Genomic DNA, 13481 nt, shown 5'->3' on the forward strand with positions numbered 1-13481 from the left:
TGGACAGTCTCTACATAAAAGAATATATGGACACAAATCAGACGTCAGGAATTATAACATTCAAAAACCAGTCGGAGAACACTTCAATCTCTCTGGTCACTCCATTACAGAACTAAAAGCTGCAATTCTTCAACAAAAAACCTTCAAAAAAACAGACTAACGAGAGACTGCTGAATTGGAATTAATTTGCAAACTGGACACCATTAAATTAGGCTTGAATAAAGACTGGGAGTAGATGTGTCATTACACAAAGTAAAACTATTTCCCCACGTTTATTCCCCCCCCACACACACACTGTTCCTCACACGTTCTTGTCAACTGCTGGAAAGGGCCCACCTTGATTATCACTACAAAAGGGTTGTTTTTTTTTCTCTACTGCTGGTAATAGCTCACCTTAACTAATCACTCTCCTTACAGTGTGTACGGTAACACCCATTGTTTCATGTTCTCTGTGTATATAAAATCTCCCCACTGTATTTTCCACTGCATGCATCCGATGAAGTGAGCTGTAGCTCACGAAAGCTTATGCTCAAACATATTTGTTAGTCTCTAAGGTGCCACAAGTACTCCTTTTCTTTTTGCAGATACAGACTAACACGGCTGCTACTCTGAAACCTATAATAGAGAGACAGCTTATGGCAATTTGCATTGGACTGATTATAGTCCGAGTAAAAAGAAAGAAAATCAGTATTCTATCCCTTTTTATTTACTAAAGAACAAATGTTTTGAAATCTTATCTTTCAAGAAAATCAAATTATGTTTTTCTAAGGATTCTGGCGACTAGATCCCTCACAAACACCATGTCTTAAACACATACACAACTACATACTGAAAGTACTCTTCTAATTTATTAGGGCTATGATTAAGAAATCTGGAATGCTGGAATTGTGAAAACACACTTAGAAACAGCAGCAATTATCCATTTATGTCACCCATGAGGGGGGAATCAGACTATTTTTTAAAAGAAAATAAACTACTGTAATTCAGTCTTAAGAGAAGAACAATAAATAATCAAGTACAAATGCACTACTTGAGTTTCAATGACCAAAGCACATCTCCAGTAGAATAGACAATATACCGTTATCTACTCCATAATTAGCTGTATTAGTTAACTTTTAACAAACAGGTTAGAAATTTTATTTTGAAGGAGGATCTGTGACACAGTATATGTAGTTTTTTTCCCCTTACAGATTCACCACTAAAGTCTATGAAATGGTGAGCACCTTCTGTTTCCATTGACCAATGGGAAATGAATGGGCTCAATATTACACAGGATTTGGCCCATAAAAAGTTTTTTAAAAATAACGCACAGAGGATTCAATTAAACTGGATGACTTGGACTTGTACACTACCCATATCTCTTACCTGATAGGGCTGAAAGGCACTATCTTCAGTTACAAAATCCAGTTGTTTGTCCACAAGGAATTCTACTGCAGTGATCGACCTGTACACACTTTTTCCAACCAAGGGCTTGAATGTCTGAAAAAATAAAATGAACAAAGCTAAGAATTTCAAAGAACCAAGATAAGATTTGGCTCCTCCTTTACCCCATTGTTCCAGCAAATATAAAGTCACATGTGTTATGATAACCCAGTTAATGCTTAATTATCTCTTGCTCATTCAGAACAACTAGTCATTTAAGATAGGAACCTGAATGTATTTTGCTGGTTTGTTTGTGCTGTCAGTGGAAAGACTAGGGTGAGAACATAGAACTGCAATACATAGTCTTCCTTGTCCACATTGCTGTTGAGCAAGAGAGTGTTTACCACAGAAAATCAATGTTCCATTTCAGAGCACAGGATTTTACCCTGGCCACACAGCTGCATATTCAGGTCGCTTCTTTCAGCTTGCAGGTCAGGCTTGCACAGCAGCATCTGCTTAAGACAACATGGTGGAAGGAAATGCAGGCATGAGACTGCACCCTTCATCTCTGCTGAATTCTCTTCCACCATGCTTGGTCAGTTTCCCCATTCTCCTGTTCTCTGACACTTATATTGCCTCTCCTACTTTCATCTTCCCTTCTGCACTCCCTCCAGGCTACATTACTCCTTCCCCTACCAGCAATCAGACTCAGCTGCTCCAACACAGCAGCCTCAGACAAAACAGCTTTTAAGCCTCCAGTGACATGATCTTCTCTCTCCTTGGAGGGCTTCTTCCACACTTACAGAGAGAACTATCAGCTCCTGCACACTGACTCAGAAGGATGTGCTTCTCCCAAGTGGAAATTCTGCCGCCTCCTCTGGCTCCAAAATGCTTTCGTACTCTCCCATTTAGTGCAAGAAGGAGAATCTTACAGAGAATGAGTGGGAAGAAAATATAACTGGGGAAGAAGGTTCCCCTTGAGCAGTCACTCTGATCAGTGGGGGTGGAGTTTCCCGGACCAGAAAAAGTATAGTGACAGTGTGACTGGACAGGGGTTTACCAAGAGGAGGAGTTAGATGACAGATTGGTGAGAGGGAATCCCGGGAAAGTGACTGAGGGTAGCGGAAGGAGATATGATGAGGTTGTGAAAATGGGCTGACAGTAGAAAGAGGAAGTGATTAAGGGACCGGGGGAAGACAAGAAAGGGCACTTTCAGCAAAGAAAGTGCAAAATGCAATGAAAAAAAGAAGGGAAAGAAAGAGCAGATGAAGAAAACTGTACAAGACAGAAAATTAGGAATGAGGGAATACAGGCAATAAAAGGAAAATGCATCAAAACCGAGAACGTAAGGTAAGAATACAAGAGGAAAAAAATAAGTAATATACATACACTCAAAATGTATAATATAGAGATTAGTGAAAATGCCACATATGTGAGAGAGAATATGTGCAAGTGAGGGCGAACAGATAGCTAAAATAACGTGCCTGGGACAATCACACACAGAATTTTACTTCGGTCACCTAAACAGTGCAGCAATCATAATCTACACTGATATGCTGAACATGAAACAAGAAAAACTGGGAGCTAGCATCTCTGTAGCACCACTCCATTAAAACGTCTAGTATCTCACCAACCAGGCAGGGGCTTCTCCATTATGAATCACTGTTCCACAACATGACACGCTGAATCTGTCTCTCCAACCCCTCCCTTTTTTTTCCAGTTGAAGTGCAAATAAGAAATTTCACACTTGCTTTATTTAGCTAAATCCAAACAGGAATATACAATGAAATCATCCTAAAAACAGACTTATTTCTTCTAGAAAAATAATTCACTGTGCTAATAACATCTCTAAAATAATAGAAATGGAAACAAAACCCCACCCTCTTAAACACTTCCTTTTAGAGCTGTTGTGCAGACTTCATTCTGTACAAAACACAACTGGAAGACAAATTCACTTCACTGTTATTCATTTCCAAATTTAAGAATACCATCACCAGAGGTTACTATGTTTTATCAGGGTGTTGTCTTGTTACTGGTATCGGTAAAAAAATTTAAAAAAAACCTGCAGAGTTTAGCAGGTCTGGCACTTATACAGCAAACGAGGAAACATATTCCCAGAGCCATGTATTAGTTTATTTTAACTATGTCCTATTTGGGGGAAGGGAGCTACTTTCTCTATATTTACCATGCAGATTTTGCATGCTACATTGCTCGTTTCTGTATTTTCTCAATTATAATCCCTTCTATTACTGTCTCTGAGAAGGAAAAAACTCATCAGCCAATCAGCAGTCCTCAAAAGTATGATAACCACAAGAGATTATTTGAGGGAGGGGAATGAAGATGAGACGGGGCAGAAGGAAAGGAAGAGAGAGAAAAGAAAGAATGTGCTGGAATGTTGGGCAATCATGGATCCTCAATGGTTTGTAATTATGTAACTTCTAGTACTTTACAGAATTCCTTTACCCAAGTTGTTTACATATAGCTGGCCTTGGAATAGTTAGTCTTTTGAGTCAGTAAAGAATGGAGTTCAAACCCTATAATCTGGAACAAGCCATGTGTGCCAAAATAAGTTTTAAAGAACAAGCAGTTTAATTTAACAATTCTGATGGTTTAGTTTTTCTATTTATTGATTAGCATCTGCATATTTACATATACTCTGCTTCTTCTTCAAACTGATTTTTTTACATTGCCTTAAAAATTTAAGTCAACAAAAATGATTCTGTATACATATATCTGTACATAGAATGTAATTAACTAAACAGCAACTATCTGGAGTGTGACTTAATGCTTGTCTTTGAGCAATACTACATAGTAAGTTACATATAAAACACCAGTTTATCTGATTGCAGGTATTGTATGAACTGATCCCAAATCATGGATCTGTGAATGTTGCTCTCTACTCAGAAAAGTAAAGTAATTTAATACCTACTAATTTAGTTTCTCTAACCCCCTTAATAGGCCAGCCCAGACAGTCTGGGAATATAAGTCCTCCTACAAGCAGACAGACAGAAAATAAACCAAAACTGTGCAATGCCACACCTCCCTAGAATAGGGGTGGCAGGCCAGCTGAATGTGCTTAGCTTGAAATTTCCCAAGCAGTAATGGAAAACATTCTTATATAAAACATCTATAAAGAGAAGTCAGAATTCTTGGAAAAAAAGTCCAGATTCCATCAGTGAGACTCCAGAACTGGAATGTAGTAATGGATTTGGAGAAGCAAAGCATCAAGTAAAAACACTGTCATTCCTCAACTGTTTCTTCATTTTTCTACCTGCCAGCACAGACAGTGGGAATTCCAGTAAGTAGTATCCCATGCCACAAGAGACATAAAATGGGTAAAAAAAAAAAACACAAAACCTGAGAGACTAATCAACTACGGCATGAAGGACTCAGCAATCAGAGTCAAATATATAATGACAAGAAAATATATACAAGGATGTCCAAGTGGCCTCTTTACAAGACTATAGAAAAAAAGCTTCTTTACAAACCACAAAGTCTCTTGAGAAACACGTCTATGTGCTGGAAATGGGAAATACTGAACATCTTCAGCCTACAACCAATCCTCCTTTACATGGGCAACAAAACATAGCTTTCCCTTTTTATTTCTTGTAGCTATATGATTCTAGGACTTAAAACCCGAAAGGCCTCAATTAAGCAAAGCACTTAAGCACATACTTAAGTCTATATCTATTCAAAACAGCACATAGGCACATGATTAACTTTAAGCAACATAGGACTTCGGAGTTTTTCTGAATTGGTGCCTCCAATCCTGTTTATTTTACTGCATTGTGATCCAGTGGTTGGTCAAAAGAAGTTCCATGGATACAAATGCTTTAGTTTCTTTATTACCAGTGTCATTAATAATTAATATATATAGTGCCTAAATTGACTTGCTCCTTTGTTACATCATCAAATAATGATTAATACAGCTTTGTACCAGTGCATGCAGCAAAGCACCTGCCTGGAGGGGGCATCTAGCATAGCTCTCAGGCTAACACCACCATATAACTTTCAGGCTTTTGTGACCTTGATGCAGAAATTGGGTGGGTTAACATATTTAATAAATTACTCTCATTGCCTAACAGAGTGTGGGTCTTGTAGACAAATTCCCCTCACCTCTGCAATCACACAAACCATCTCACCCATTTATGATCACTGTAACAACTATAGATATTGCTTACATAAAGTAGTAGTATCAAGAAAATGTATAGTGTATTTTTAGATCTATTTAACCCAATTAAGCAGCTGGAAACAAAGTAGTCCACTACTATGTGACCAACCAGCTCTCTGAAGACCATCAGCAAGAGCACATAGGGCACCAGTGGGGTCCATGGACCTCAAACTTGAGAACTGCTGTGTATAGAACAGTTTCAGAGTAGCAGCCGTGTTAGTCTGTATTCACAAAAAGAAAAGGAGTACTTGTGGCACCTTAGAGACTACCAAATTTATTTGAGCATAAGCTTTCGTGAGCTACAGCTCACTTCATCGGCTGCATATAATGCATATAAATAATAGAATATTATTTTTAGAATGTCTATATTATTACAGTGGCTAATTTTCATTGCAAGGAATACTCAAGTTATAGCTGAATAAATAATTGTGTGGTTAGTTCATTAGGGTATTTTCAAATGTTTAATATGAATTATTATTATTACATCTTGTTTAGGTGGGTATTGAACTCAAATGCCTAAAACCCCACTCTTCAGCTCACACTAAGGTCATTTAGGTATTATTCTTATATGGTGTATTGGCCTTGTTAAAATACCCATTTGCCTAGTAAACGTTTACAGCATTTTATCCATTAAAAAGTATTGAAATTAAGTAACTGTTACTGTTTTTAACTAAAAGTATAACATTAATATTCACAAGTTTTTGCTTTCTTTAGCAAAAAAATACAGAAAACTTGATAAATTTTTTATTTAAAACTATAATACTTGAAAAGATCATTCACACTAATTTTATATATGCTAGTAATTAAACTTACTTTTCTATTTATTACTTTCTAGTCAAACTGTTTAATTAAGATAACACAAACACTGGCACGTTCTCATTATGCTGCTTCATCATTAAACCTCTAAACAGCTATATTTTTTCCCAATAGCTGTTTGTTGCCATGATTTATACTCAGAAGTAATTTTATCAAGTAGCAAAAGATAAAAGATAAATAAAATGGGTTTTGAAATTCAAGTTCATTTCTTATAACCTCTCATATAAAAGAACCACAGGTTGTTGTATTTCCTGTAAGAGAGAGCTAGTCATTTTCCAATTTGAAAAACACATAATTTAGGACACATCCCAGCTTTTCAACTTAGGTCAAAGGGTTCTGGGAGTAATGTTTAACTACTGTTAGTACTGGCTAAAACTAAAATTATTAGAATCTCAGGGGTAATTAACAAGAGTTTCCAATTCTTTTAGGCCAAACTGGTGGGGCATTTTTGTTTTTGATATATCAAGCTGTGATGTACACACATTCCTTCAACTATTATTTAAATAATTTGTTTCTACCATAATACACAAGTTCTACGGTACTAAATGACCTGAATCTACAAAAAGGTAAACTAGATATTTACATTTAAGTAACTGCACTGATCTCGTAAGTAAAAAAAAATTTAAGTATTTCATACACAAAAAAAATCATGACACACATACCTTTATAATCAACTAAATACATTCCGATATACAAATTTATTTTAGTATTTACTACATGCACTAGATACATTTTCATCTATGAATAATTTCTAACATGTTCTTCAAAAAAAATGAAGGGCACAGCTAAAATCATCTAAATTCAACATACACCCAGTTTTAAGTGGCAAACAATGTATCCATTATTCATCTAAATACTTAAGTCATCAGAAGCATAATCATGCGTTCTACTAACATGCCAACACACCATCTTCATATATGAAAACAAGAAATTATGTATGCATTTATTTTAATAAAGCAAAAACTTAAAATTCTGCTAACATTATTCTGGCTTTTCCAGTGAATTAGTACTAAATATTTTACCGGTCTAAGTGCATTTGGAATGTAAAGAAATGTAAATAGAACATGTGCATAATAAGTAAGTAATTCAAGACTGGGCAGATCTATCATTCTGCTAGGTACTTCTACAGCCTTGGGGAGCTGCCATCTGATGAAAGTCACTGTGGAATAAAATTCTGGCCACAAAACAGCCTATAATTCAATACTAATGCAGAAGACTGTTAATGTAACAGAAAAATTGCTTTTATATTCTATATTCAGCGCTGGAAAAGAATATCTACCTACTGGTTACGCAAATGGCACTAACGTGTTAACTAGAATATCACATACTGAACCAAACTACAATAAATTCCCAATAGTGTGTGGATGTCTGCCTTATTATGGCCTACCACTACATAGGAAAAATGCTTAGAACAACTGTATCCTGTTTGGAGTTCCATGGTGCACTACATTCCATTCACATGAGAAAAAGCAGACCAGATGAGCCTTCCCTGAAAGGCATTTTTAAAATAAATCAGCCACAGTCCTTACAACACAATTGAGCTGCTCAACACACACCATGTTGAAAGCACACCATTTAAAATGTAACAGGAAATACATACATCGTTTACATTATTTTTTCCATGATTTTTTAATTTTGACTATACTCAATCCTTTAAATATTTTTAGAAAATTACCTATATAAAAATAAGTTTTTGTTGACACCTTTTGAATCTCACAAATATGAGGTTTGCAAACAAACATTAATATAACCAATATCTTAATATGATACTGCAAGTTTTATTTAACATAACATTAGTGTCCTGTAGGAATGTCAAATCTAATCTCTCAGCCAGACAGGGCTTTGGAACAACCACCACAGTTGTTAGAAAATACCTGGGGTGCTATAAGAAGAAAAATCAGCATATCTGGAATAAAAAGTCAAACTGTTTAAAAACACAGAGTGAAGTAAGGGCAACACCATACACAGCCTACCAGCAGCTTCTTATACTGTATCTTATATATATATATACACACACACTTTCTCAATGTCCTAAGAGAACTGAGTTTTATTAAAATTTTTAAAGTGTAATACTGTTTTGCTATATTTCTAAAACTGAGAAATCTCAAATAGCCCATTCCACACTCAGTGAAGAAAAAAATGTATCTAAAACTTAAGTATTAATTCAAAAAAGACAAGAAAAGAACAAAATATAAATCTTACTTTGTCCTCGACAGTCTCAAAGTAGCTTTCTTACAAGTCATGGCAGTCAGATAGCTGGTAAATCTCCCATTTGCTCTAGAACAGTGTTTTCACAGGATCTCACCCACTCATACACACCACTTTAGTCTTCAAAATCAAAAGAAAATGTTTTTAATCAACTATTTCCTGATTCACTTGCATCTTTGACACTGAACATTCAGAAAAGCTAGAAATGAAAATCAAGCCCAGGCTGTAACCTAACAAGTATTCGACGAGCAAATCCTGTCTCCGTCTCAGCCCTGGCACGGAGGCGGAGTACAACTCGGTCTTTGTCATCAACAGTGTGGTGTTAACGACTGAGAAATCCTGCAGCTGAAGCACTACTGCGTCCCCAGATCTGGGTCATGATAATTTCTGCCGAGCCTGCTTACATAACCAAGCAGACACTCCAAACAGACAGCACATCGAGACAGCAGCTAGATATCCACAGAAAAAAAGCCTCTCGAAGGATACTTCTCTCTGTCTGGAAACGCAGTGCAATAGCTTCCAGCAGCGCAGACACCCAAATGAGAAACCAGCTCTTTGCTTAGGGCATGTTGCAAGAAGGGAAGAGGCGGTGCTCTGTAAACTGTAACTAATCCCCCGTCACAGGTGGTGATGGAGTCACTTCCAGCACGAGTCACATTACCGATTACTCATTTGGCTGGCCAGAGACAGTGGGTCATAATTTTAACTACAGACAAAGCCAGACTAGTGGCGAGACTGACAGCTCAAGTTTACCGTCCTTGCCATACAGCAAATGCAGATATCAAGTTTTCACTTTCCCGATTTACTTGAAAGAGACAGGGTTTAAGAATACAAATGGTAGGCCTCTGGTGTCTGTCTCCCTCCTAAAGGAGAATGTCAATTTGGATTCTAACACCCTAGCCATTCTACAATTTTATAGCAAACTGCTACCAAACAATTCTGATTTCCTAAACTGTTTTAGATAATAAACAAGAACCGGTATTGGATCTAACTCTCAAAACAATCTAATCTCTAATTGTTAGCAAAGATAAGTAAAATGAAATTTGTGCAGTGTATTAGTATTTTACAAAATCTAAACTTTCTTTCTTTCAAATCTCAGTGTAATAAACAATGTAAACAGCTTTGATTCTGATTTTTTTTTAAAGAAACACACCAGAAACTTAACTTAGTTTGCTGTTCATTCACTATTAATTATTATTATTATTATAAAAGTGCCAACAAATAGCCCTAAAACTGGGGAGGGGGAAAAAAAGATGGGTGCAGGATAACAGCTTTAATACAGGACTGATTTAAGACCAACATGCACTCAGATCAGAAGACGGTAAGGTAAAGTACATTCACAGCCAGGGGATTAAGCTATACCTCTTTTGCTGCTACAAGCCAACCACACTGCAAGATGAAATGGATTTGTGAAGTCTGGCAGGGTTTTACTATTTGGAAGCCCTTTAGTTTCCCACAATATATGTTAACAGTTTATAACTGATGCAAAAGAAAAGGGGAGTTTTAAGTGTACATTTTTCCCCTCGCTTTCTGAATACAACCTCCTAGCTGCTCTCCACTGCCAAATATTTACAACTCAATAAAAATGTGTGTTTTGCTGCTTTTGTACAGGAATTGCCAACTTACATATATAGTTACAATAAACAAAGACATGACAGATTTTATTTGATAACTTGCCATAAATTACTGTAAATTTGATTCTACATGCTTTGTGCTTTTATTAATTATCGTTTGCACTAAAAACAGAATGAACAATGCACCAGACTTTCTAAAGAGGAAAAAAAATGTGTGAGGTGCAGTACCTAATATAAAAAACTGTTTCCAAACAATTATTCTACAAATTCAGCAATTATGCTCATAATCTACTCATCAGTTTTAGTTCACATACACAGCAGGTAGAAAAAAATCATAAGGAAGGCTGGGATTACCAAACATACAGGCATTATTTCCTCCAAACTCTTTAAACAAAAAACAGTGGTACATTCTTTATTTTATGGAGGTCCGGGGAGGGGGACAGTTTGCCAAGAAAATAATATGAAATCAATTCTTGACTACCCCTGTTCTCATACTGAATTATTCCAAATGACAGACATAACAGGGAACTGGAATGCAATAAATATACCAAGACATGAAACCATAAAATTATGTGAGGTTAAAAATTAAAGGTGAACTGAAAGGTCTTTTGCCCACTAAAGACATTCTTCAGGGTAGGGTTTCTTCCATAGCAGTTCACGACACCTTATACACAAAACCAATGCATCAAACCATGATATCTGTGCTCACTTTAGGACATTACCTAGCCTAAATTAAGGCTGCATAACTGCACTTTAGTTCAACGGGATTCTTAACCTCTCCTCAGAAATAATTTGAATTTTGATATTCCTTGGCCTTCTAGGCCTGCCAGTTCCAAGTGATAGAATCGGAATGGCTCAACCCAATTGCCACATATGGCAATCAGGGTTTTAGGAATGTTTTAAAGACATTTCTGATACCTGCAGACTGGATAATTGTTTGATTTCAATAGATAGAGAAATCAATTTAAACAGGCTGCATGGACCCCAAATTACATCTTTAGCAGAACGCACCCAGGAAAGGTGATTTCAAGGGGTCTATTGGACTAAACAAACCTCTTCACAATCAGAGTTATCTGAATGTGTGGGGAAATGTTTAGGAGGGATGGATAGTACCTTCTTCCACCACTGGCAGATGATCAGAGGTGGAAGGTCTCCTAGATATACTTGGCCCTGCCTTAGTACAGGGGGCTGGACTAGATGACCTCTTGAGATCCAGTCCTACAATTCTATGATTTTATACTCCTAACCAGCAGTCAAAGATATAAGAGCTCTTCCTCACCCCCACCAAAGAAATATTTTAAAATAAAAACTTTAGTCACATTAACTTCACTAGATTTTCTTTCTGCTATCTTTTTTTTTTTTTTTTGAAACATTTCAACTACTTTCACCAGCACCAACATTGGTCATGAGAAGAAATGGCAGTAGAGAAAGAGAAACAGCACTTCTTTAGACTTTATTTACATCAACTTCATACATTTCTGAGATGCTCATCAATTCTCTGGCACTGAGCAGAACTTCCCTCACTCCCTTATGCTTCAGGGATAATCGTATCAGATAGTTTAGCTCTGTGAAAGCTTCTCGTATTGACATGACTTGGAGTTGTTGGCTCAGCACCTATAAAAATCAGGGCTTTAGCTATTAGCGGTATCAGCAGCTCTTTCAGGGGAAACAGAACCTTGGCTTCCCAACTTGTCAAGCAAGCAAGAAACAAACAGCAGTATTTTGTTTTGAAATTATTATTTTTAATTCTATACCTTCACTAGGCTAATACTTTGCGATCTTCGTTTTTAAAAAGCATTTTAGTTCAACCTTTAATAAGATGACTGTAGTTGTAGACCTCCCTAAAGAAAAATATACTGCTACTTCTCTTACTAATTACTTCCATTCACCTAGGCCTTCCCCCGCACCCCATTTACTAAGCCTTTAAGTAAGAGTTCCACTGCTGCAATTTATTCCAGTATTGAAACAACTGGAATATGCCTGTTACAAAGCACAATATATTTTTGTGATATTTAATTCTGAAATTCTGAACTCTCTGCACAACATCTGTCAAAAAGCAGACAATTCTTAATAATGTCCAAGGCAGGCACTTGTTAAAATATAAATCACAAGGCTGTCTGGAGGGTTGACAAGTTTGAGTGTTTGGACAAAGATTTATTAATAGACTGCAACTTAATAACAAAGAAAATTAATATCTGCTATGGCAATGCTTTTGCACACTAACGAAAATATTTTGCTAAAAATACTTAACTAGAACCACATATGCATGGAATAGTAGCTAAAAGTAAATGATAAATTAGTTTCCATTTTAATATTTCATTTTACAGTGTTCTCAATGAAAATCCACTAACCATGTTAAGGACCTCTATATTCTGAGATAGTTAAAACTGGTGCAAACAGCTACAGTAGGTCCGCTGCACCAATATAAAAAGATTTATACCAGTGTGCCCTACTCTTGTAATTTACAATATTTTTGTAAATAAAACCACTGAAGATAAAATTAATATATCACTTAAAAATGAGGGTCTTGTAACATGGAATATGTAGGTGACTTATTTCTGAGACTGATAGAAAACACTAATATCTGAGTTTGTTGTTGAAAAACACAAACTTACACACTTGAGCAGCTTATTTTACAGTTATATACATTTCAGCACTAGTTTAAATCAGCATTTGCTTCATTTCACAATCAGGCATAAACTCTGTCCAACGATCCATATCATAAACTTAAAAAACAGAGCTGTCTTTGTTCCTTGGCACTGCCAGTCCCCTATGGAATCAAGCAGCACACACAACTGCAGTTGGCAAACAATCCATGACCTTCATTTACTGTCTTGGCTTAATGCCATAGGATTCATGTGTTACTGGTAACATAGTGTACCTATTTTACAGAAAAACCTTCAAACTAGCTTAAAATCCATGAAAAGTATCCAAACATTTCAGCCATTAAAGAAAACTGTATCGTAATTTGTAAATTTTGCTACTATTAAAAATTTATTTGGTATAGTCCAAGAACACACCCAACTCTTTTAATCTGATTAGACAGACAGACAAACAGACGTGAGACAATGTATTTTTCAGATTTTGTGTTTTTAGAATTTGGGATTAAAAAAAATCTAGGTGAAATAATGTAACAGCAATTTCAGTTTTACAATTAATTTTTTAACCCATTCACAAAGATGGGAGGGAGGCACTTTGTAACCAGTTTGATTATTTCTCCAAGTAATCTTTAAAACTTTCCTTACACAAAGAAAGCAACATACAATAGTTGCATGTTCAATGCATTTTCAGTCATGTTTGTTCATTCAGGTCCTACCCAAATTTTGAACAATATTTATATGCAAAACTAC

At 36.1% G+C, this 13481-nt stretch overlaps 1 protein-coding gene across 4 annotated transcripts in view; it reads right to left on the reverse strand.

Moving 5' to 3' along the window:
* Positions 1–13481, reverse strand: part of JMJD1C (jumonji domain containing 1C) — a 306728-nt gene that overhangs the window by 121584 nt on the left and 171663 nt on the right. For all 4 annotated transcript variants that reach the window (XR_013636074.1, XM_073353432.2, XM_073353433.2 and 1 more), the window contains exon 3: positions 1366–1479. Coding sequence is in view for 3 of the 4 variants with exons in the window: in XM_073353432.2 (XP_073209533.1) it covers positions 1366–1479 (114 nt within the window). In the remaining variant the exon portion in view is untranslated. The remainder of the gene's footprint in view (positions 1–1365; positions 1480–13481) is intronic.

Source organism: Lepidochelys kempii, chromosome 7 (assembly GCF_965140285.1).
Source record: "Lepidochelys kempii isolate rLepKem1 chromosome 7, rLepKem1.hap1, whole genome shotgun sequence".
NCBI classification, from domain to species: Eukaryota; Metazoa; Chordata; order Testudines; family Cheloniidae; genus Lepidochelys; species Lepidochelys kempii.